Here is a 21,160-nt window from a genome sequence, read left to right as displayed (position 1 = left end):
TAGTCTCTAAGTCGCTTTGGATAAAAGCGTCAGCTAAATGACTCATTAATAATTAATAACAAAGAGGATACATCCCTACAGTAAAGACCATTTTATCTGCAGCTCAGGCAGCTCTCTTGCTGAGGGTTATTAAGTGCGGCAAGACAAAAAGAAGAGCTAAACTAATTTCTGTCCCAAGAACTGGAACTAAACCTGGCTCAGCTTCACTCATGCTCTGATCCTTCTTTTGAATATTAGGTTAAAATGTAATTCTAACTGTTAAATAAACAAGGACTTGTCACAATGCATTTTGTTTTTTATTTTCTGATATTTGGAGCTGTTGTAACGTGTAGCCTCTTGTCCCGGTACCTCACTGGAAATGAGACCTTAGTCTCAGTGAGTAATTGTTCCCGGTTTACCTTCCTAAATACAATATTAGACAAGGTTTACCTGACAGGGAATCGGGAGAGAGACTCTCGCATTCGTCGTGATGACAGGGGTGGCAGGGAGGGGCCTCCACTCTCACCTGGTGTCGGACACAACCTGAGGAAATGAACCAATCAGAGTCTACACACAACTTGAGGCCATATACCTCATGATAAAAGCTTTATAAACATGTTGCGTATAGGGAAGGGATGCTTCCAATTTAAAACGCGCAGAGGTACTCTTAAAAATAGATCTTAGGAGAAATAAAGTTCAGCAATTGGTCTGTGTGGGGGAAATCAAATCAGTCTCCATCAGAATTAATAGAAATATAATGTTGCCTATGGAGGCAGGGAGCACAAAGGAGCACTATGCAGAGGCCTCCTCATTTCCATTGATAAAAATGTGCAAAGAACCAGGGCTATCAATAGAAGCAAGGAGTCCTTTATGCAAACTTCTTTTGAACTCCATCACTGTCTGCAGAACAGAGATACATACTTTTTTTTTGTATCCCCCACAGAGACTAGACACACACACACACACACACACACACACACACACACGGCCACAATTTAAATTGTGGACACAGAGATCGTGAGAGATATCAAAACGTGCTGGTGATTCTAAATACTGTAATATATACGGCAAGGTTCTATAAACCACAGATACAACAGCTTGCATAGTTTCCATACATAGCAACCATTATGCAATGGGTAAGCTGGTAGTAGTGAGCTGTCATTCTTAGGGTTACAGTCAGTATAATGTACCGATTTAAAAGGTGTGCCAACTAAGGATTTAAAATTCATTCTGTCACTGCTCCCCATTTTCTCGTTTTGAAGATCATCTGTAGGTGGTTCACTTAACCCAATAGCAGCTAGACCACAGGAGTGAAACTGATCCACAGCTGCAGCAAAGGTAACTTCTAATGTGAGGTCTTTAAAAGATCTGCATGTTTCAAATTCAATTATACAATACAAAAAAACAACTAAAAGAGGTAAGAAAGCGTACGGCAAAGCCTTCGTTAGCACTTCTTTAATGGTGAAGAAATGAATTCATTCTTTTCCATAATAAACTCCAGGCTTTCTGTAGCTTTCTCCTTTGCGGTCTGTTTGATCCACAGTGCCTATGCTGGGTGGTACTAGTAAACCTCAACGTATAAAGATACAGCCAGACAGTTTTTTTTCTACAGTAATAAAACAGACATGAGGAAGTAGAAAGCAGATTGCAATACCATATTAGTTTAGATCACAGAATCATGTCATACTAATTGCTATGTATATTCTACCTAGTTGTCTTCAGTAATGCTTGAAGCATTTGGTTGACCTAGCAAGGGCCCTGTTGATAGTGCACGAGGGGTAATGCAAGCCTGGATCCCACATTGGCTGGCCTTTGAGCTCCAACTGATTTCAAAATTGCAAATATATAACGATTCGTTTAGATAGTGTAGTTTAGCACAATATTTTGCGTGACAGGACACTCACAGCAGTTGTCTGATGTTGCTCCAGTCTACACACATAGTCGGTACTTTAGTGCTGCAGTGCTCATGGAATTTGTATCCGCAGGTCTGACACCGGAAACCATTTAACAGGAACTTCTGGCAAATATCACAAAAAGCCAACTTGAGAAATGTTTTCCGAACCTGAAGGCAAAAACAGAAAATGTATTACTTTCACGTAGCAAGTTCAAAAATTCTCTCTTGGCATATACATCTGTTTTTGTTGTTTTGGATGTACGGGGTTTGTCCAATGCCTGGGAAAAATAAAATTTGTTTCACAAGTAATTGTGTTATAAAAAAAATAATAACTAAGAAATAATAATTTAAAAAAACTTACAAAATTATGCGTTGTCAAGGGAACATGGTCTAGAACTTCAACTAGTAATTCCTCACCGATCAATGAGGTAGCGTCTGTATTCCAATCCATACGGGAATTACGACTGTATCGGGAAAGAAAAAAGTCAGTAACAGAATTTAAAGTTTCAGTCTGTCCAGGCTAACAGGTCTGAAAAACACCTTGTAGATTATCCCAACTGGAGGTATTGTAAGGAGATCTGAGAAGGCTCTCAATGGCTCTCCTACAGCTAAGCACATCAGGTGCTATACCAGCGGAGATCATTTTTAAGAATCACCTTCTCTGCCCATGGTGCAGTCTGAACACAGCACAGCACTGTGGCTGCAACCCCCTCACTTTGAGGGCCTTGATGAGGCAGTCATGGAGGGTCATGCCAGGCCGCACGTTCACCTGCAGTGGGAGAAGAGAAACACGCCAACAACAAAATTTTTAGTTGAACGTTATTTTCACTTGTCCATTAACCTCCCCCCACCACCATCCCATCCAAAAATGTGAATCAAATTACCACGCCTAAAGTTTCTGAATTCCATTTCAAGCTGAATTTAACCTTTACAAAAGTTTCCTTCCTGTGGCGCTAACAATACATACCACTGTGCGCTGCTTGTTGGGCAGGTACACCCGGATAGTGCAGCTGGTCTTGCTTGAGTCTGTGATTCTGCTTTCATCTGAAGAGCGCCGCTGGTAGGGAAACCCCTGGGCGATGGTGGGAGACATGCAAGGAGAATCTTCGAACACGGAATCCTTGAGCCCAAACCCATTGCTAAGGGTCTTCCACGCTTCATGAAAGTGCTCCATTCACAATATATGAGGACTTTCTAAATCTTTGGGAAAAAAAAAAAAAAAAAGAAAGTAAAACATAAAAAAAAAAGTCAGTGGAAATTGGTTCAGTTGCTTCCCAGGTAGGCTGAAAAGAATGTATCTCATCTTAACTTGCCATGGATAAAAACGATGGAGTAATGACAAGCACAAAGCCTGCAGAAAAGGCAAGATCTCTGTAATCCTGTAAACAGTACACACACACAACAATGTTCCTTATGAAGTTTATTTTGAAAGGGGTTCCCTTCAGAGTCCCTGCTCTTGATTTAAATCCACCCAGCTTCTGGTTCATGTTGTAACACAGGACTTGATAACAGACTGTTTAAATAATGCTGCCAATTCCGTACTGTGTGCTTGGGTTCAAAGAGTCTCTGTACCCTTCAGTGTGTTGCTACTTTTCACCTTTCAGTGGTGTGAGGAGTAGACAAAGCTCAGCCTCTTACACCAAGGGTGCCATGCCCCTGCCCCTTCAACGCCTCACTCTGTACATGAAGAAGTACATTTTAGGAGGACAACACCAGTAAGGAAAGACAGGAAGGCAAGCAAGTAAGGTGGCAACGTCACAGTACTGTACATGAACACAGTTTGGTGCTCTCATATCAGTCCAAAGATAAGTGCAACTTTATACCTACATCTCGTCTTACTGCAACCTCAGAAACTGTGTAATGTTAACTAGCATGACTGGAATAGTACTGTAGGTAGATGGTTATTATAGTTCTATGTTTTATATGTATTTAAATGATGAACTTCGTACTATTAAGGAGACAATGTTTATATTTAAATCCTGTCAACTATGAAAGTCTTTAGGCAACATTACAGTATCTGTTTCAACTGCTATAAATGGAGCTTTTAGTTTATGTGAGCTGCAAACTGGCACAGAGCCCAAATTAGTACTGTATATATATATATATATATATATATATATATATATATATATATATATATATATATATTATATATATATATACACACCATGTTATTACAGCTGCGTTCAGGCAAGCCATCTATACTGGCATGATGCTTTTGTCAGCATATCCCAGCAAAGAAGAGGTTAGTGAAAAACATACCATACAATGGCTCACATTTTAGTAGGCCCTACTTCCACGTCGTCTTTCATTCGCTGGTACTTGCTTTCGCAGACAGAAACACGGTTCTAATACACATGCAATCTGTTTAGAGAATATTAAGCAGTCCCACAGCACTCAGAGAAGAAAGGGCAGGATGAAGCTGCTCATTGTACAGCACATTGAAGGCACTCAGACTTGAATCAGACACCCAGGATGAGAGCCCAGGACACCAATGAAAACCCCCCAGGGACGGTGGTCCGAAATAGCGCTGATCAGTCTCATGAAACCAGCCATGTTTGTGAAGTTTGACTGCCAGCCTCCAGAACCCACCCCAATCATTCCAGTTGGACGGAGCTTGGGACCAGCTCATTGGCTCTGCTGTATTGGAGAGCTATGGCTTTCTCAAGTGGACACTGTTTCTTATTAAGCTAGTCATTAAAACGTGTATCAAATTTGTGTCCACAGTAACAGTTTGGTTCCAAGAAAAAACCTTTTTAAATAAGTCAATAAAATCTGCAGCTTATGTAAAACAAATACAAAAAACAACTAAACAGCAATGGCAGAGATTCAAGAGATGACCTAGACTGATCTTGATTTTACTACAGCTAAACTGCAGGTTTTCCCCCTCCGGGATGATCTCATAAAGCAAACTCTAGTATACGGGGCACAGAAATACACACAGAAGTGATCATACAAAAGCCAGAAACGATTCCTGCCTCACTTAAGCTTAAAGAATTCACAATTTTCTCTGAAACCAGAGCTGCAGAGCACTCAATGCAACAGATGACGCTTTGTCTAGAGTGCCCTTCGTCTAGCAGTGTGGTCTCTGGCTGTGTGCCAAAGAATCCCCCCCTCCCCACACACACACACAGAGTCCCGATCTTTATTAACTGGGGGATCAACCTTTAATGAACCCCAGCTCGCCAGCACCTCTCCACACACGACACGAGAGACATGCCACTGACAGGCCGGAGCCAGGCCACGGCTTCGACAGAAGAAGCATCCAGCCACGAGCATCTTGATCATTTGCTACATTTTCCGCCCCTCCAATGTTTATGTTGGTGCACTGCCTAAAACAAGCGTGGAAACACGAAACAGAGTCAAGAAAGCCCTGGAGAAGCTTTTCAAGCTAGCATAGTAGTCATACAGCATAAATGTTAACAGGGCTGCAATTGACAGCGAATCAGTGGGGGGCAGCTGACTGTAGAGTAGAGCACCATACTGCAATCTCTCATGTTTCTTCACATTCGTGATGGACTTCACATTTTCACACTTCATTACCATTTCTTCCAAACAAATCAAATCATTCAAAAAGGTACTGATCTGTGAGGATATAATGCAATACATACATACATACATACAACTTCTGTTTTTGAGTACAATTGCTTCAAATCAATAAATGCCCAATATAAATATATAGGCTATAGACGAATGTTGTCATTTCAATAGCATGCCTTGATACACACTTAAAGGTAACACCGACTTTGCATAGCTACGTATGAATGGTGGCTTGCAGAACATGTCAGAAAACTTTCTGTTTAACTCAAATACAATTCTTTAGCAAACTGGTGCTTGAGCTCTTGGTGCGTGAAACAGAAAACTGGCTTTTGCATCAGAGAAGCAGGATTCAACTGAACAACAGAATATTCAAAATACTCACGTCAAGAAGTGTTTTATTTTACCTGTCAGAACGGGATCCAAACCTGAATCTTAAACTGCGTTTATCTACCAGTTAAAATGCCGAAGAATTTAATTTCTACACAGCTGTGCCAGAATCATTGAGACATTACATACCTTTAAAATAACAGTTCCTCCAGAGATTCACTGATCTCCAGCTGCTGTAAACCGATGTATCTGTTAATACAGCAGTTTCCAGCCAGAAACGAGATGTGCACTCTTAATCTATCCAGTGAATAGGCTTGCAATCATATGAGAAGGCATTCTGTTCTCATCCTTGCACCGACAGACGAGAAGTTTTGAATGAACACTAATGGAAAACAGGAACGGTTTTTATACTCTCAAACTATTGCTGATATTTTCTTTCTAATAAAAGCCATCTGTGTGACTGCTGAGGGTTATTGAAAACAACGATGGAATGTGCCAACTGTACGAGGCCGAGACGGATCATATATAATTTACTGTCAAACCAAAATCTGAAGACAACAGTTGAAAACATCACTCTCTTCATTCAGACTCGCATAGGGTCTAGTTTAAGATTCAGAGGGGCTGCGCTCTCAATAGGCTTTTTATTTGTATTGTGTCTGTGTGCGAAGACAGCTGTGGACACAACTTCAAAGTTGTGATTTAATGTCATGCCATTTTCAGAGAACCCTCTACTATAATAAAAAAATAGCACTGCCAAACATCACTAAGGTGCAGGGTCTTCATGACTGGAGAGAAACTGAGAACAGAAATGACCTGCTCCCCTGTAAAACTCTGCTGTACTTCAATCATTTAAAGCTTGGGAATATTTGAAATCTCCTGGGAAAGTGGAGTTGTTCCAGATCCCAACTCTATGGATTATGTCTCTTTCCCACTGCTAATATCTCTCTAATCCTCTTCACTGACCACAATCCCTTCTTCACTCAGGGCCACGCCCTGTTGCCTGAATTTAATTCTCTCATCTGGAATTGTTTTTTTGGTTGAGAAAACCCAAAGCCCAGGAAAATGGAAAATCACCAGAAGATGGATTTGGTGGTCTCCTTTCTAGCAAGCACCCCAGCACACAATCTGAATACAACTGGCACTGAGCAACATTGTAGCCAGTCGTGAACGTGGAGAGCACAGACATGAGAGTCTGAAAGGTTGAAAGGCTTAAGGCACATCTGCAGGACAGAGTCGCTTGAGCTGTTCCAAGTTCAGTACAAAATGCCAATCCACAAACCAATTTGGTTTTCTGTATTGATTAGAACAGAACAAAAAATAAATAAATAAAAAATGATAGATGCTTGGCTTAAGGCTGGCAAATAATATCTGTGTGTGCAGTTATGGTTGAACAATCTGCAAATGAGCCCACAAACCACTCAGGCCAGTGGTCCTGGAAGGGGAATTCTAGATGGTTTATATTATGTCTTAAAGGCCTTTGTTGCTAGGCAACACCAGTGTGCTACAGTAACTGCCTCCCATTGCTGGCCCATTTGAAAACATTTTGAAGGATGTGACAGCCTAGGACAACAAGCAGCTGCTGAACCTTGTTTCGTGGGTTCACAACATGTTTCGACACTGTATTGGTGTTAACTCTGCCAAGAGGACATTTCTCATTGTGTGGTGTGCAAAGCAAGAGAAAAAGTCAGAAAATAATATAGCTAGCAATGCTAATTAAACATGCATTCCAACAGTGGGAGGGGTTTTTCAAACATTTTTTTTTTTTTTTTTTTTTCTTTTTAGCCTGTACTACAAATGGTTTCCCTTTTTATCCATAATTTTAGGCTTCACTGTCTGAGGCTTGCAGATAATATCAGCCTTCTTATGGCTAATCTTTTTATCTCACCAGGGTCACAATTTCCTGAAATTATTGAGTTGCCAAGATGCATTTTCGGTATTTACATATCCCTTCATTGTGTGCTGCGGTACAGCCGATATCAACTTCAAAACAAGGGACCTGAAAAGCTTAACCCCAACTTGGCACTGCTGTTTGCCAACCACTCCCGGAAACAATGCTGAAATAAGAATGTGGTCATTATTATAATTAAGACTTTTACTGCACTTCACATATCAAAAACAATGTAAAGAAGAATGCAAGATCAGTATTGTACAACACAGAAGACACTGACAAGACTCATCGAAAAGATTGTGTACATTTATTATCAAGTACTGATCTAATTAAATCTAGACTTCCTGGTTTTGTTTTTATTACAGATAGAATTGCTGGTTTATAAATTTAGATTGCTTGTGCTAAATGATAGCTAACTTCTAAAATCATTGCATTCAGCCTCCATCCCTCTACAGCATCCTACACCATTCCATTACTATACATAGCATTACAAACTATAGTATTAATGCACTCTTCAGAAAGTTTATGTATCAAATATAGCCTCTTCAGGATGCACATATGAAGTCTCGCCTATGCCTTAAAACAGCCTTATAACTCTCTCTCTCTTACTGTACATGCATTCCAAACTATGATTAACTTACCAGAGTAAAGAAGAAAACCTTTCTGCTGTGTAGTAACATTCCAGCCAGCTACCTACCCAAGAAACCTGCTCAGCTGGTGAGTGAAGTTTGGAGAGATCCAGTCTCACCTTGGCAGTCCTGAATAGCATTTTATAAGCTGAAGTGCATGAGAACTAGGAAGTGGCATTTTCAAAAGGAACCTTTAAAAAGGGGTTAGATTCACCCCCAAAAATGTTCACTGTGCAGAAAGTGCACCCTTTTTATATAACCCAAACAATTCTCTTCTAGAAAACCCTCCTGCATACGCACAAGTTGTTTCTTACTGGTATTGTTGCATAGCTACTTTCCTTTCAGAAACTGCTGTTGCATTGGAACAAAAGCACAGTAGATTATGACTGGATAGTATAACAATGCTGCCGAATCTCTGAGACACTTTCACACATCCTCTTACAACCTGGTCTGTGGGTCACTGCTGCCAACTCTGGTGCCCATTTTTTGGAACCACATTGGATTGCTCTATTTCTCAGACAGGTGGTCAGTCTTTTTCAGAATGCTCGTTTTAGACTGGCCTCAAGGTGGAGTCAACTGCAGACCGGGAGCAATTCTACAGCATCCTGAGCCAAATGAGACCATCTTGACCGCCACACCATTCATCTGGCCTACAGCTGTAATTTAGGGAATACTAACACAAACCTTGCAATTTTTACATAGGGGCCAGGTTAGGTAAAATGGGTTTTAAGCATACAGCCACACAACATAGTTACTTTCTATTACCTACCCATTTGTCTTTAGATGTGTCTATTCAGAGATGGAAATAGGACTCCCATTGTATTGCAGTCTGATCCACTTCTGGTTTTACTATGAGTTTATTAAGACACCCCTGAGCTTGTTAGCTATACACTGTGACTAATCAAGCTCGTAGTAAAACCTGGAATGGGTGAAACTGCTGTACAATCAGAGTCTTACTTCCATTCCTGTTATGTTTCTGTTATTGTTGCAGGCTTCCTAACTCTCAACTTTTATAACCCAGATGCTTTTGCATCTGCACACTGACCAAGCTGTGTTACAAAGTTGTGGTTGCTCCTGGTTACCTTAACTAATATATTGTTCTTGTTATTTAGACACTTTAAATCTTTTTTCTGTACAACTCACACGTTTATTTCTTACACATTCACAAGAGGCATAGTGCTGCTGGGGAAGAGGTTCATGGATACACTTTTGTGTACCTGATGTACCTGGTGGTCAGTGCTACAGTATATTTAGACCCCAGGGGTGCTTCAAGTTTTAAAATGTCACCAGGATGTGATGACTGAAATAGAAAACGATACAAAGTGAATCAGAGGAACAGGAAAATACATTTGATAACTCTGATCTCTCACACCCGTACGAACTTGCTCTTTAACTGCAAGCTCCCAACAAATAAGGAACTTTTTAACTTCCCCCAAACACCCACTTTAAAAACAGCCTCTTAATCTTTAGTAAACCTTATTATTGTGAAATCTGCAGACTTTGAAACAGTCAGAATCAGCAGAAAACAGTGACATTTTGCAAAACAAGCCTATGTATCATTTCTCCAGCACTGGTTGTAAGTGCTATTTGCTTTAAATGCCTTCCAAGTCAACTAGTCTAGTGTTGATAGCCACTGGCAGCAGTATAAGCCCATGGGTACTCAGCGTGCACAAGCTTGTTGATCACAAGTATGGAGACACTCCACAATGCCAGTAAAAGTTTTAAAACAGTGAAAACAGACGTCCTCCTGTCTGTTTTTCCATAAAGTAAACATGTTTAAGACTTTCTCAAATGGCAGCATACAACTGCTCACTCTGGCCCTTTCACTTCGGTAACTTTTAACAATTGTAAGTCGCCCTGGATAAAGGCGTCTGCTAAGAAATAAATAAGAAGAAGAAGAATAACGACCTCTAAAATCTCTGCTAATAACACTTCACATATAAACTGCTTTTAATTCCCAACACTCATGTCTATCTATCATCACTGGTATTTATTTGTGGGTGGAAATTTAAAGGGATAAGCAGCTCCAGCCACACTTGATTAATAAACCATAAGTTAAACAAAACACCTTCGAAGTCATGTACTTAGATGTATCATTGAACCCATCATAGTAACATTCAACCATTAAGCGTTACATAAATACTTCTTAAAGAAGCCGTTCTACGAAAATGAGGTAAGCAATACTTTCATTATACTAAATGCCATCATTCTTAGAATGTGTCGGGGTTATAGTTTTATTAATATTTCCAATGGTCTGAACATCTGGTAACAGTCAGAACTACAAGTCGGAGAGCTATTAAGGTGAAAACTTAGGCTTTTTTTTTGTTTCACAAATGGCAAAGACTCACTCCTTGGAAGCACCTAACTGGAAACAGGGATGGAAATAAGACTCCTAGTATCGCATACCAGTTTCACCCGATCCAGGTTTTACTACGAGCTTGATTAGCCCCAGTGCATTGGTAACAAGCTCAGGTGTGTCTTATTGAACTCATAGCAAAAACCAGAATAGATCAAAATGCTATGCAATGGGAGTCTTATTATCATCCCTGAGAAAAGAGCAAGCAATGAGAATTACAAAACTAATCTTGAGTTAGGGGGTTATGACAGCTTGGTTATAAATTTAGCAGCTCTTCCTGGATCCATGGATGCAAAGCAGCACAGTGTTTCTTATAATAGGACACTGTGTTTATGAAACGTTAGATTTTGTTGAAGTATGGAAAGTAGATCTCCAGTATCCACACTACAATACAGAAGCTTGCTTAACTTCCCAGCAGCCTACCAGAAGTTACAGAATGTAGGTGCTATGGAAACCCCCACTCGGTTTGTTTTTTTACTGCTTACCAAAATGTTTACCTAGAAGGAGAAGTAAAAAAAAAAAGGGGGGGGGGGGGGGGACGACGACTACTGCAGCTTTGGAAATGTAAACCGCCAAAAGCTGGGTTCACACCAAGACAGTTCATTTTTAAGAGCAGGGATTCCTAGAACTGAAATGTAAGCAAGACAAATTTATTGCAAACAAGAACAGGGTTTTTTGTTCCCATCGACTGCTGGGAACAGGAGAAAAATAAAACAGTTTGACCTTTTAATAAACAGTGTACATTAAACAGACAAAATGGCAAAACAAACACTGAAACTGTTATCAACAAGACTTGTAGCATCAGAGATTTGTATTGTAATTATTAAAAAAAAAAAAAAACTCCACTGATAGACATAAGACTCCCAATGAATAGCAGGCTGACCCAGTTTTGTTGTGAACAGGGCTATCCAAATGGGCAATTCTTAGTGGTATTTTACATGGGTAGAAATGTATTGGATGTCATTCTCATTCACTCCCAGCTGTGGCTGTAAATGTAAATGCTGAGCAATCAGTATAAAAAAAAGTAAAAATGACCAAGGCTTACCTTATGAATAAGTAGCATATACTGAGCTAAAGAATTTCTGAAACAAACTTCATCACAATCGCTTCTCTAGCTACATGCAAAAATGCAAAAACTGACACACAGACGGACAGCCGAGCAGCCTTCACAGTCCCAGATTCTGATATTATCAAAAAAGATTGGACAAGCAGTTCTTGAAATAAATATTTATCTTGCTGAAAAAACAAACTAATTTGATGCTAAGCCTACTGTACTGTACGTTACTGGAAATAGGATCATGAGAGAGCAAGAATGTCCCAATGCAGTTGCTCTTGCAATTTCATGGGAGTGATTCACCCCCACCAGTCTCCCAAAAAGCAAATCCTTGTTTACAAGCAGAAAATATATGAACACTGCACGCAAACCTAGGTATTCAACATCCATTCAAGATGTTAAACAATGCAGCACCCCATTAAAAAAAGACAGGTAGAAAGGTTATTTTAGGCTCACTTTTCACTCATTTAAAAAAATACCTACAATTATTTTAAGTACTATACTTGAAAAAGCAACAGCCTGTAATTTGCCAAACACAGTGTTCTGTGTTGTGTGTGTGTGTGTGTGTGTGTGTGTGTAGGAGGAGGTTTTTATGACTTCAGCAATAAAAATTGGGAGTTCAAATACTTTCAACAACCTTTACTGTTGCCATGTTGTTCTGCATAATCTCCTCTAGGTCCAATATCTTTTCATTGGTAAACATGTTCAGGCTTGTCTTCCGATCCCCATCAGAACTTGTGGGAATTCTGTGGGAAATAGTGTTAATATTCCTCCATGTGACTTTCAGTCAGGCTGTGTGTGATCGGTAAAATTCTCTTTTCTATTCCGCAGAACGTGTTATCTTGTGTGGTGGAAAACAACCTGTAGACAAACAGCAAAGGCTGAAAAGTTACCTCATTAATGAAGAGGCAGTCTTGCTTAGGGGAATATCCTGCTTTACTGTTACTCCTACTTTGTGGCCAACAGAGAGAGAGGGGGGGAGGGGAGCACTGAGGAAGGTACTGGTGGTCCAGTGGTTAAAGAGAGGGGCTTGATACCAGGAGGTTCCCAGTTCAAATCCAGGCTCAACCACTGTTTGTGACCCTGAGCAAAACACTTAATCTCCTTGAGCTCCGTCCTTCGGATGAGACATAAAACTGAGGTCTCATTGTAAGGACTCTGCAGCAGCAGTTGTTGATGCATAGTTCACCCCATAGTCTCTGCAAGTCACTTTGGATAAAAGCATCTGCTAAATAACTAATTAATAATAATAATAATAATAATAATAATAATAATAATAATAATAATAGTCCAGCACCTGACTCAATGTGGTGACTCAATGTGGTGGTGGGTATTCTGTATAAGCTGTACACAAACGTGCTGCCTACAGAGTGTCAGAATGGAGAAAGCCACAAATACAAAAACGGTTAGCAGAAACAATTGTGGAAGCCTTACTAGGTAGCTGGTGTCAAACAACAACTGATCTGTGACCTCTGGATGGTAGTACAGAAAACCACATTGTCCAGAAAGAACTCTGCTGAGACTGTTAAACAAGCAGCGAGTACATAGACGCAGGAAACCATATAGATCCAGACATCAATAAAACACTAGCAACATGCTACAGCAACAGACACAAGGCTAGAACATCTAATACTGTACATTGGTAACACTACAATATATTGATGACATGCATCTTCTAGTCCAGTATAAGCAACCAAAGCTCTTTGTATACACGTGTTAACACGGACTACTGTAAAACGCAACATTCTGCATTTCCTAAAAGGTATCAGTAACTATCGACATCTGAATTGCTCAGCACCGCTGTCATCAACACAGGGTCCCTTAGGGCCCCAGGGACCAAATCAAAATGAAATATCTTCATTCAGGTACTGAGTTAGGGAAAAATGGTAAATGCAGGAAATATTTTCCTGACAAATGCTTTAGTAACAGTCACAGCAGTAAATATAAAAATCATAGTCTTGAATGAGGTGAAAGTGCTTTTGAGCTTGTAAAGCTGCTGGTTCAGCACATCAAGTGAACACCACATTCAGAGGGAGTTATCTTACTGCAGAAAAACGTCATATCTACTGTATATCAAGACTGGATAATCGGTTCTCTTCACACAAGTCAAAATGTAGGTGTGACAGATGTGCATACGTAAGGCCAGTCTGCTAAAGCATGTCCTAATGAAGATAAAAGTTTATATAATAAAAGGACAGCATAGATTGGGCTGTCTTAAAAGAGAGAGAAAATCAACTATAAACCAATGAATCTCATGCGAAGCAATCTTTTACACAGCCTGTAAATCCCTATCGACAATGTAAGCAATGGATTCCAGGTACTATGAAAAAGGTGGGCATATGAATACAATCTCAAAACAAGTAAAGGGAAATGTCATCAAACTCATGCAAATGCATCGAAAGAAAAACTCGGCTTCATTAGCCAATCCAATTAGAGGACAGAACTTGTTTGCAAAACTAGGATACCATTATCTATGATATCCTCAAAACAAAATCATCTTATTACGAATGTCGATACCAAAATGTGTCTCAGTTTATAGTGCAGTTCTAATTATAAATATAGGTAAAAATGTAAATGTAGCATTTAAAAAAGCAACGGTTATTTAATTCCCAATAAATAACACAATTAGTCATCTTTAACCTCACAGAGCCAATACCTGCAAGTCTGTTTATTCTGGCCGACACTGGGGATAATAGTGAGTCACATTAATGATATTCACCACTGTTGTATTTTAAGAACACTCCTACAACAAACATCTAAAAACAAATGCTGTTCAAAATATAACGTTCAAAACAGTCCATCATGTTTACACGATTAGCCAGTCAAAATTTAAAGATGTAATTCCAAAAACACATTCACAACATACGCCGGTATACAGTTTCTATTTATATAAACACTTTTTTATTTTATTTGGTCACATTTATTTTCTAAATATCGAGTCAGATAACTCAGAACAACCAACTCTTTCTCGACTTTACTTTCTTTACAATCATTTTCCATGCTACACACGTAATAATATTACGTATAGTTAAAAACATCAGCAACCACAACGATGCATAGCTTACAGTACCCACGGTCCAGTAATATATTCCAAAATCTTGGATTTGTGAAAAAACGATTTATATAACGCGTAAACGTGTTGAGTGAAGGAAACAAAGTTGTTTTCTATCTGTGTAAATAAACAATTGCATTAAACCGCAAATAAAAACTTGAAACGATACACCGTTTCTCTGCACTTCAGCCTTTATTAACACTACAGGCCCTTATATCGGATCCAAACTCTCACAGCCAAGACAATTATAAAACTATGTACAACAGTACTTTTTTTTTTTTTTTTTTAAATCTACTAACTAAAAGTCTATGACATTTATATGTCCACGATCCCCCAGCTCAAGAGCGACTTTGTCGATTAAAATTAAAAAAGTCAAACAAAATAAATGAACACTGTTGAATGGCACTGCAAGGAAAAACTTACCAAAGAAACTCTGAAAAGTTCAGCTCCGCCATAACTAGAAGGAAAAGTAAGGACTCGGTGACATCATCGTCATCATATTTTCAGAAAGACAGAGAAAGCGTCTGTGTATTGAACTGTTTTTATCAGAGCTCCAGATAAAGTAGATCGCGTGGGAGTTGAGAAAAGAAAACACAAATGCATCACCTTTTTTTAATGTACTTAATTCTTCTTTTCGGACTTGATCTGTCTTCCTTGTAACCTGGCTTCTTTTGCAATGCGCTACTTTTTTAGATTGGAATTAAAGAGCCCTCATACACGGTTTGAGCGTGTGTCACATGGGTAACAGGAGCTAAAACAAATTACGTGGTGTGTAGATTTCAGTGTTTCAATGTGTTGAACAGAGTCTAAGCAATTTGTATCCTTGTATTTCGAGTCGCATCCAGTCTTTCAATGTTTTAACCAAGATTGCACGATTTACACATTTCAGGTCGCTTTTTAGAAGGTTAGGCGGGGGTTGTGTGTGTTAGCCTAGTGCGCCTGCTTGACGCCAGTGAAATTGGATCCCTGACTTTTTAGGACCAAGAATTGCAGCCATGTACAGCACGTTACAAGAGGGCACACAATTTGGCAAGCTATCGACTGCAATCTCTCTTGTTTACCTTACCTTAGAACTCTGGACACTGCAGTAATAGAAATAGATGAACAATGCAATTCTTGCAATGTTGGAAATAGCTGAGAGGTGCAAGACGTCCACAAGAAAAAAACTGCAAGTGCTTCGTCTTCATATGTTGGTATATTGTATTTCATTGCTGTCAGTTATTAGGAATATTTTCTTTAGTTATTGGATAAGTAATAACATTGCTTTATATACATGTGACGGTAGTTCCTCACACGCATCGGCTATCATATTTTTCTAAATGTGATACACACGCATATTTCTACTTATATGGTAATAATAAATACATCTGTAAATCGTTCGAGCTTTATTCTTAGGATGTCTGCAATTTTCTCGTTTTGATTAAATGATCCTCAGATTAAGCCCTTTTATGTACTGGTATTTACAATTGCAGCAGCTAGTGTAACAGTAGTTCATGTAATTATTTGCCATGGTGGTGTTGTTATTGTTCGGCCAAATTTACCTCACTTTTAATTGTTTTCACTCGTACCGAAGCAGAAATGTTGACCGCGGGATCAATAGAATTAGCTCATGCAAATCACGTAAATGTGTAAAAAGATTGCTCAACGTCTTCGGGGTGGTGCTTAGAAACAATCAAACGTTGCTCATACTGATGTAAGCCTGCACCATAATAAAGGTGGTTTGGTAATCTTAAGAGAAGCACGGGTGTTGCAGATGTGACTCATCCTGAAAGGGGGACAGAGCCTGTGAAGCAGCACGCACGTGCAAAGCCCTGAACAGACTACAAATCCGATTCTACAGCAGCAGCTTTGGCCCGTGGACGGACAGTGGCCAAGTCTGAAATAAAGAGTTTTACAGTTCATTTATACCAAACAAAGGCATCGCCGGTTCATTACAAGTCAAGCTATATATTGTTTGTACTGTATGCAGTTCATGGGAATAAAGTCAATCCTCAAGATAAGACACTTTAATGAGGCTCCCTTTAAAAGGTAACTGTAATAGTGTCCTCAGCTACACTATTGACGCTCTATGCGTTTAACAGCAGTAAAACGTTAAGTAGATATGACGTTAAGAAGATTTTTTTTTCTGCTGGGGGCTTAAGGGGACCACAACCATATTTTGTGCCTCCACACTGTTTATTTTATTTAATTTTTTGCCCACCAGCTGCCACTGCTTACATATTGTTTAGGCTTCTCTTAAGATACCTGCATATCTTCACACTTTTAGCAGATGTACATTAGATCAGCAGAATCGCAAGTGGTGCTGATATGGGTGCTGACTGTTGTTGACAGGCAGACACTGCTGCCAGCTGTCTGAAGGGTCTGACTTGACCAGAGGGCTGGAAGTTGAAAGGCGCTGCGCTGCTGGACTAAAAGGGTGCTGGCACAGAGTGCTGGGCATTGTGCCCTGATGCAGAACACTAGGCAATGTATTGAGTTACATGCTTCCACGACTTGAACACATTGCAATCCTAATTGTCCCCCCCCCCCCCCCCCCCCCCCCCCCCCCCACCTCCACACACACTTCACCTAATCACCCAGACATAATACATCTGAAACTTTCAGGCTGATTCAAATTCTTCTTCTTTTAAATTAAAATGATAAGCAGCAAACAAATACTTTGCTTAGTCATTTTAAGATTGAGCAGAACTATCATCATGATTAATTTATGGCAAATCGAGATGAGTCAACTAGCAACGGTATTCGTGGTTTGCCTTATCAATAAAAGCAGTTTATATTTATAATAGATACAGAATATAATGTAATATTTTTTTATCTCAATGTAACTACATGAGTAATTAAAATAAAAATGTAATATTATACTGTTATGATCTTGTGTTCATATATAATTACTTTTTTTAAAATAATGGAATACAAAAAAAAAGCATTGCTGAAAGAACTGAATTTATCGTTTCATTCATCGTCATTTTAGAAATACTGTGAATATGTTTTTATCTGCACAAATTTACCATACAGAATGTTTACAATGACTTAGTTTCAAGTAGAATTTGACATGGAGATGTGCATAGTTAATTTTACCCTCATATCATAGACAACATGATCAGTTTACTGTACTTTTTTCTTGCTATGTTATACTTAAATTGTACATTCAGATATACTGTAATGAGACTGTGAATCAGGTGATTTATTTCATATGTGGTTTGAAGTAAAATATGCCTATCATATATCTGTTGCAATCGGTCTACCTATTATTATTGATACTGTTGAAAAAAAGTGTTAACAACATATATAGATATACTATACTTTATGTAACCTTTCAACAAACATCCATTAAACATGTAACTAATGGGTAAAGAAAGCACGCTTACAGCACTATGTGTTGCTTTTAACACAGATGGGCGTTACATGCTGTCCATTCATACAATTCAATTTCATCTATATTAATTCCCAACAAACACCCAGGGGATTTCCTCTTCAATAATGCAACGGCAGATGATTATATTCCCCTCATTTAAAAATTGCTGTTCAGGCTCCAAGACTTCAACACTATCATTTCTAATTTCACTAGATGACAAACAGACTCTGGTTCGTTTCAGGGCAACAAGGAACCACAAGAAAGCTTGTGGAGATGAAATTGAACGCTGTCATTATAAACAGCCCATCCACCACTGCACTGCAATTAGAGAGCATGAGCAGTGCTCAGTGACTAGCAACTGCACCACACTCAGCAGCACACTGCAGCAGAGCCCCTTGCAATGCACTTTATCTCACGGTTCCACTTTAAGCTGGGTCATCAGGCTATTTAAAGGTACAGGCATTCAAAAATAAAGGTCCTGTATTTTACTGAAGGATTTTGGTGCTCAGGAAACCAAAGCCCCTGCGGCAGATATCCCGAGGGTGAGAGGGGCAGTTCGGTCTTCATGTTCAGACAACCATTGGCATGTCTTTGCCTTTCCAGGTGCCGTACTAGCAGTACTTCTGTCATCTGTTTCAACAGAACTCGCAGATCCCATGTATAACCTTCTTAAGATGAAGCACAAGGAAGCTTGTGTGTCTAAAGCTGAAACTAACTTGAGAAGAGGAGACATACACAGTTTGGCTTCAGTTCATTGTGAATAAACACATATTTCAAAAGTCACCAATATGAATGTGCAATGTGTCATGGAATGATGTTATACACATATAAACTCAGTATGAATTAAACAGGAAAGGTGTTAGTTCAGGGTCATTTTATGACATTTCAGCTTGAAGGTAAATTGTTTTCAATATAATTTCAACGTTAGTAAAAACACATATTGATTGCATTTGTCAATATTCATCAACTGTTTCATTAAGCAAGTGCCTACGCTTTCTTAAGTTCTGGAGAATTTTGCAGATGCTGATTAGTAAAGGCATGACGCAACAATTTCCAGCCACTGAGTTAAACACTCTAATTATAGAAACTGTGGACCACACCTAGATGACTAGCCCTGTTACTTTTTACCACTGTGAAAACATTTTACACCCTCTCTCAAGTGTTAGGCTGTCACAAGTGTATCTCTTTTTAACTACCTTTAAACCATGTAACATATGTTTGGCTAGTAAGGCTGTGTCTGTGTGATCTGTTGCAAATGAATATACAAAGTCATAAAAACTGCAATGCCTAAACAAGGGCAACCCTTACATGCAGCTTTTGAAGGCTGCGATCACCTATTGTTCACTGCAGTACCTGTATGCTGACACCGTACTGTATAATACTTCAAACTCACCCCTTAAAGTGTAGAGAATAATAGTTAACACAGGGTAAAGCGCTGGGAATATGGAACAACAGGAAATGTGTGAAGTCTTTCATCATTTATTTTTTATTTATTTATTTATTTTTTATATTATTTAATAGACCATGTAACAACAATTTAAAATCGGCCAGCTAATCCAAAAAGCTTTCCAGGTGTCACAGCCTTTGACTGGGTGTTCACCCCCCACCCCCCAAATGCCCTGATCAAGCTAAACATCAGGCTCTTTTCATTTAGCACACCTGTGTATTACTAGATGCTGAAGAGATAAGGAGTTGTTGATTAAAGTATTAGGTAACTCTATTCAGTGTAAGTGTTTAGCACTGTTGGCTGTACAGTGCAGACTCTGTTCAAGCATTCAACTGAAACCCAGCAAAACAAACCCACACATGTCTATAGCTGCTGCTGTGCTTTTTACACAGAGTGCACGCTGACACAGATATGTTTTGCTCACTGGAATGAAAAAGGGCGCCACTTACAGGACATAATGTAACACTTCAGATCGTGAAGATTCAGTTTATTCAAACAGATAAAAGGTGTTCCTCTCCTTATGATGTCACTTGTTATGATTACCTTTTGGAAGCCTCACCACAGTAATTAACCACAATTAAATCAGCAAAGCAAGCCCCACAGACATATTGGAAAGCTCTTTTCAAACCCACCTACTTGTAAGTAGCAAAACAAACCCACACATGTCAGTAGCTGCTGCTGTGGCTGTGGTCTAGTGGTTAAAGAAATGGGCTTGTAACTAGGAGGTCCCTGGTTCAAATCCCACCTCAGGGACTGACTCATTGTGTGATCCTGAGGAAGTCACTTAACCTCCTTGTGCTTCGTCTTTCGGGTGAGACGTAGTTGTAAGTGACTCTGCAGCTGATACATAGTTCACACATCCTAGTCTCTGTAAGTCGCCTTGAATAAAGGCGTCTGCTAAATAAACAAATAATAATAATAATAATAAGTGCTTCCTCATAACTTATGTCCAGCTAATTAACACCTAACTGCTCTGTGCTTTGTAAACTGTACTGCACAATCACGTGGCATGTAACATTTACATAGCATGCTGTGTGCTTTGCAAACTGTAATTACTTACATGTAACTTTTGCATAACACAGCCTCACAGTGTGTCTAGTTTTATTTCCTAGGATACAAAATACAACAGTATCTGATTAATTGTCCAACCATGCCTCTTCAATGGTTTAATATCGAACATATGTTTTAAAAAGGTATTCCGTTCCTCTCACACTCTCTCTCTCTGCAGTGTCTCAGAGTTATTTTTTATTATTATTCTGTTTATAAATAATAGAATCTGTTCACTATCCAACTAACATCAGTGTTGTATCCAATCACTCTCAATCTGTAGCTCAGCAGGGCCTTTTTTTAATTCTACAGCGTCTTCCTGCACAAACTTCATCCGATTGCATCGTTTTGGCACCTGGTGTGGAAAGAACCCCAAATTTATACAACACCAGGTGGAAATCCAGCTCACTGAAGAGTTTAATATAGGTGGCTTGCAATCCTTGAGAACTTTAGCTTCAGTTCAGCAAGTACACATGGAGAAGCAGCTTTAGATTTTGCTGAAGATACATGTGGTAATCACAGGCCTTATAACCCTACAGAGACTCATGATATGTCACTGCATGGTCTATGAAGACAGAAACAGAAGGACGGC

The 21,160-nt window shown here is 39.3% G+C and overlaps 1 protein-coding gene across 7 annotated transcripts in view; it reads right to left on the bottom strand.

The window, feature by feature from the left end:
* The window catches only part of LOC131696785 (RAF proto-oncogene serine/threonine-protein kinase-like), a 29,018-nt gene extending 13,349 nt beyond the window's left edge, over positions 1-15,669 (bottom strand). For 2 of the 7 annotated variants that reach the window (XM_058988470.1, XM_058988471.1), the window contains exons 1-6: positions 15,143-15,666; positions 2,841-3,073; positions 2,530-2,642; positions 2,235-2,337; positions 1,884-2,041; positions 430-522 (exon numbers count right to left, since the gene is read on the bottom strand). In XM_058988470.1, the coding sequence (XP_058844453.1) occupies positions 430-522; positions 1,884-2,041; positions 2,235-2,337; positions 2,530-2,642; positions 2,841-3,047 (674 nt within the window). In that variant the 5' untranslated portion in view covers positions 3,048-3,073; positions 15,143-15,666. Of the gene's footprint in view, positions 1-429; positions 523-1,883; positions 2,042-2,234; positions 2,338-2,529; positions 2,643-2,840; positions 3,074-5,038; positions 5,187-5,929; positions 6,105-15,142 lie in introns of those variants that run through there. The other 5 variants (XM_058988466.1, XM_058988467.1, XM_058988472.1 and 2 more) reach the window with 5 other exon arrangements.
* Between the last annotated feature and the right edge of the window lie 5,491 nt (positions 15,670-21,160).

Source organism: Acipenser ruthenus, chromosome 16, assembly GCF_902713425.1.
Source record: "Acipenser ruthenus chromosome 16, fAciRut3.2 maternal haplotype, whole genome shotgun sequence".
Classification (NCBI taxonomy): Eukaryota; Metazoa; Chordata; class Actinopteri; order Acipenseriformes; family Acipenseridae; genus Acipenser; species Acipenser ruthenus.
The sequence above is the reverse complement of the archived record's forward strand: the minus strand, read 5'-3'. Positions and strand labels throughout refer to the sequence as shown.